General features: G+C 46.8%; 1 protein-coding gene across 1 annotated transcript in view; it reads right to left on the reverse strand.

Annotated features, from left to right (window-relative positions):
• The window catches only part of LOC108799745 (olfactory receptor 51E1-like), a 12,771-nt gene extending 8,027 nt beyond the window's left edge, over positions 1 to 4,744 (reverse strand). The window contains exon 1 of the mRNA XM_018571645.1: positions 4,590 to 4,744. Within this exon, the coding sequence (XP_018427147.1) occupies positions 4,590 to 4,744 (155 nt within the window). The remainder of the gene's footprint in view (positions 1 to 4,589) is intronic.
• Positions 4,745 to 5,117: the final 373 nt, after the last annotated feature.

The following is a 5,117-nucleotide window of genomic DNA, read 5'->3' on the forward strand; positions in this document are numbered from 1 at the left end:
CCTCCTTACCTTTACCTCCAGCAGCTGTGCTCCTCTTCTGCTGGGTTAAAGAAAGCTCCGTCAATGGGGGGGAAAAAACCATGTGCTCAGGAAGATACCAAGTGCACAGGGGGGGGCCCGTGACCTTAACAACTACACTACACATTAAACGAAAATAAAAAAATCTTGCTGGGATTCATATCGCGACCCCCCTGTTCACTTGCGGGACCCCATATGGCAGGGGTGCCCATTAGGTAGATGGTGATCTAGCAGTAGCTCTCAAAGCTGATGCTGGTAGATCAGGAAGGGGGGAATGGCGGTCCCTTTATTCCATGTTGGTATATTTATCTCGCTGTGCACACATGATTACCTATTAGCCTGAGACTGCTGAGCCCAGCTCCCTGACACCTTTCTGGTGGATTCTGGGGGTTGTAGTGCTATGTATTACATCAAAGAATATTTGTTTACACAGCCAGTTGCACTGCACTGTTTGCAAAATAACGCAAAGGGGAGCCAGGAGAGAGAGTGGGGAGAGACAGCCAGGAGAGAGAGCAAGGAGAGACAGCCAGGGCAGAGTGCAAGGAGAGAGAGCGTGTAAAGACAGCCAGGTGAGAGAGGAGAGAGAGAGCCAGGAGAGAAAGATCGAGGGAGGGTTTTTTTTCGTTGGTAGATCTCATGTAGCTCGTCATTTGAAAAGTAGATCTTATCACAAAAAATTGTGGCACCACTGCCGTATGGGGTCACGATCCACACTTTAAGAAGCACTGCTCTAGACCAAAAACTGGGAGTCATCAGGACTCCACAGCACCGGGCAGAGAAAATTCCCACCAGAACAGAGGCCAAGACGAAGGAATTCAAACACCTCAGGGGGGGGGGGGCTTTTGTCAAAACAGAAAAAAGGAGAAGAAAGAATGCCAAGAATGCCAAGAGTACCAGTGAGAGTGAAAAGCATGACAAACAGAAGAATTTGGTCTAGGCTATATCTCAAACCTTGTCTCAAAGTATCACACTAACCGTCCCCTCCGCTCTTCACTGACCTTCTGCTTTCCAGCTCCCTCGTCAACTCCTCCTATGCTCACCTCCAGGACTTCCCTACAGCCTCTACCATCCTATGGAACTCTCTACCCCAACCTGTCAGTCTATCTCCCACTCTGACTGCCTTTAGGCGATCCTTTAAGACTCATCTCTTCCAGGAAGCCGATCCCACCTCAACCTAACCACTAAACTATCACGTTCTCAAACAATTCATCCCCACACAGCTCCCTCCTCATGTACCACTGGCCCCTCCCTTTTAGAGTGTAAGCCCTCATGGGCAGGGCCCTCCTTACCATCTTGTCTTGAATTGTATTGTAATTGTAATGTCTTCCTTATATTTAGGGCTGTGAAAATGAAAGATTAATGTCTCGATTAATCGTTAAACTTTTTGATTGATTAAAATTATGTTGATCGCTAATGAAAACACCCACCTCTCCGCCTGCTTCCGGGAGTCCGTCACCGACATCGACGTCACCGGACTCCTCCCCAAGTGGCTCCGTCGGTTAACGAATGGAAGGGGGAGGAGTCAGGTGGCGTCGATGTCCGTGACGTCACCGGACTCCTCCCCCCTTTGTTAGCTGACGGAGCCACTTGGGCCGGTGAGTTTGCCCAAGAAACTTTCTGCACGAGCGCCAGCCAAGTCATTGGCCTATACACATACAGCACAGCGATGACGTAATACAATGAACTAGGATCACACTAATCCAGCACGTGGTTATTCTGAGTTGCCCCACTCAAGCGGCGGCCATATTGAGTGGGGCACGTGAGATTAGTGTGATCCTAGTTCATTTTATTACGTCATTGCTGTGCTGTATGTATATAGGCCAATGTAGTTGGATCTGTATGTGCGTTATAATTAATCAAAATTAATTGATAAAAAAAAAATTCGATTAATCGAACACGAAAATTCTAATCATTACCAGCCCTACTTATATTGTAAAGCGCTGCGCAAACTGTTGGCGCGATATGAATCCTGTATAATAATATAATAATAATCCCTTATGTAGCCGGGGTGTCTGAGAAACTCAGAATGGTTTTTCAAAAACATCACATCCCTTGTCTGCATTGAAGCCAGCAATACACTAAGGCAACAATGGGTTCACCCAAAAGACCCAACGCCAAAACACAAGATGAACAACATTGTGTACGCAGTCCGATGCAGCGAGGAGCGCTCAGAATTGTATGTCGGTGAAACAAAACAGCAGCTACACCAGCGTATGGCACAGCATAGAAGAGCCAAACCCTCTGGTCAGGATTCAGCAGCGTACCTACATCTAAAGGAAAAAGGTCACTGCTCTGAAGACAGTCAAGTACGCATCCCTGACAGGGAGGAGGACTGGTTCAAAAGAGGTGTGAAAGAGGCCATTTATGTAAAAATGGAGAAGCCGAGCTTGAGTAGAGGTGGGGGGGAGGGGGGTGAGACATCTATTGTCTGCCACATACAATGCTGTTTTAACACTTCTCTCTGGGCAGGTTATTAACACCTCCTAGATTCCAATTATGCAAATGCAATCCACCCCTGGTTGTGACTAACTGATTATGTAGATTGGAGCGACATTCACCATATTTATTCCCACTCTACCCAAAACTAAAAACAAAAATTTCCTTTGCATATACTTACTTTTAAATTTCATAAAAATTAGCAAATTTTAGGTTCTGCTCTGTAATTTTTTTTAAATATTCCGCTTTATATTTTTGTAAATTAATTTGAACGTTTAAAAGTAAGATTGGCCTTATCATTTACCAACACATTGACCTCAAACCGGTGAAAAGATTCACTCACCTATTTATACAACATTTGTGGTTGGTTTCCAACAACCGAAGTCCCTTCGCACTGCTCTGAACCATCTCCATCCGCCTCTATTTATGGACGGGCGGCTGTCGGTCTCAATCCTGGGGTGGGGTGAGAGGTGATTATTATAAACTTATTTAAAAATATTTTTTACGCTTTCCTAATTGGAAGGAAATAATGGAATATTGATCTGGGAATACACAAATTATTCCCTCCGGGGATTGACAGACTTCAGCCAAAGCAAAGGTGCCGCAATGGAGACGCTTAGAACAAATGTTCGCTCTGACCGGCGTCAACATGGGTGGCTAATTTGGTGTCTCCTCGTGACTGAGCTGCCCTCTCGGGTGCACTACGAAAAGCCTAATTGTGCTTGTTAGGGAGCAAGATATAAATCCAAACTTTGCAGTTGAAATATTATCTTATTTTGGTGTGGTGAAAATTTACAATGCAGAGAACACCCAATCACGTACAAAGAAAAAACAAACAAAAACAAAACAGTATATTTGCTTTGACATGATTGGATAATGGAAGTCTGCAGAGCTTCACCTCATTCACCAAAGTAAGGGGAAATTCCCTTGCAAGGTGAACAGCCTTATTGCCCTCAGTCCGGGGGCGTAACTAGAAATCACAGGGCCCCATAGCAAAATTTTGTATGGGGCCCCGTGATTTCTAGTTATACCCTTTGCAGAGCCCACTCGAGAGCCCACCTGAGGGTGAACTTGCAGACCCCACCATAGACTCTCTATGGTGGGCTCTGCAGGGTCACCCTCAGGTGGGCTGGTCGCACTCCTTACCTGTCCGCCTCCTCTTTCTCCAAGGTCGCTGATGGGCCCCACCTCCTTCTCCGTCGACTGGCCCGCCTCCTTCTCCGTCACCTGGCCCCGCCTACTCCCCTGCTGCTGACCACCGGCCCCGCCTCCTCCTCCACCGCCGCTGCAGACTCTCATTGACTCTGTGGAGAGGAACGCGCTGCTGCACAGATTACTATCAGTGATCTGAACAGCGGCATGTTCGTCTTCAGAGCCGCCAGTGAAAGCCGCCAGCAGAGGATCCCATAGCGACCCAGGCGGCCCGCACGGCATCTGGCCGGGCCCCACTGTGCCCCGGGCCACATAGCGGCCGCCTGGGTCGCTATGGTGATTGTTACGTCACTGCCTCAGTCAATCAACCCCAATGAGTGTAATCTTCGGCACTCACTATACCTATTCTTAGGAGAGAGCGGACACCGGGTATCTGAGCCCTCGCTGCGCACACAGAGTCCACACCCTTCCTCTGCCTCTTCACCGTCCCGGCACATAATAAAGAAAACCCATCCGGGTCCGATTACACCAATCTTATTCTTCTCAGAATCCAACACGTTCTTTATTTGCCAGCAAAGGGGCATTACACACTTGATACAATATAACAAATTCTTTCCTTCTTGTAGAGGAATCTCCCAGCATGACTTCTCCATCTAGCACTCTCCTCCATAGGCGGGGCATCCTTTCTCCATGTGCTGCCACAGCTACTGTTGTTTTCTGTTATTTCTGTGTATTCCTTGCATGTTATTATGGTATATTCCGGACATCTAGTGGTAGATTGGCGCTACTACAACTTGGTATCTTCCACTGTTCTCCCCTCCTGTTTAGTGTCACTTGGTATAGTCCTAGATAGACCCTCCCTGCTTCCTCCATGTTTCCCCAAATTTGTATTGCTAGACCTCATAACAGGCACTTGGCTTGGAAGGTATATCGTCTTTTTACACATCATGTGACCAGAGAACGTCCAATGTATGTATACTTACCTTTCCAAGTAGTCTTCAAGCTGGTCATGTGACTGGCAGATTTCTCCTCTTCGCTGGATCTTCTCCCAGTGCTGGGGGGTTGTCAGTGATGCAAAGAGCTTCATTAATACACTGTGAGTGCAGTGCTCGATGGTGACCTCAGCTGACAGGTCCATGATGCTCTGCACTTACATTATGTCCTCAGTCTTCTGAACTGAGTGACTCTGGACAATGTTCAATCCAGAAGACTGAGGGCATCCTGCGGGGGAGAAGAGGTACTGCAGGTTACAGCGCGGGGGAGGAGCTGAGTATTACCATCAGAGCTGCTTTATATCATAAATGTTTCCTGGAGAAGATTTAAAATATCTCAGAACTTTATCTTCATCTCTGTTTCTTATCAAACTATTAGCTTCCATTCTAATGCAGAACATTGTACTGGACCAACGTGCTAACAAGTTCCAAACAGTAGTATTGATAGTCCAGAACCATAGAACCCTTGTTCAGAGAACCCTTATTCATAGAACCCTTTTCATAGAACCTTCATCCATA

Source organism: Nanorana parkeri, unplaced genomic scaffold, assembly GCF_000935625.1.
Source record: "Nanorana parkeri isolate BGI_ZX_2015 unplaced genomic scaffold, ASM93562v1 scaffold1799, whole genome shotgun sequence".
Lineage (NCBI taxonomy): Eukaryota > Metazoa > Chordata > Amphibia > Anura > Dicroglossidae > Nanorana > Nanorana parkeri.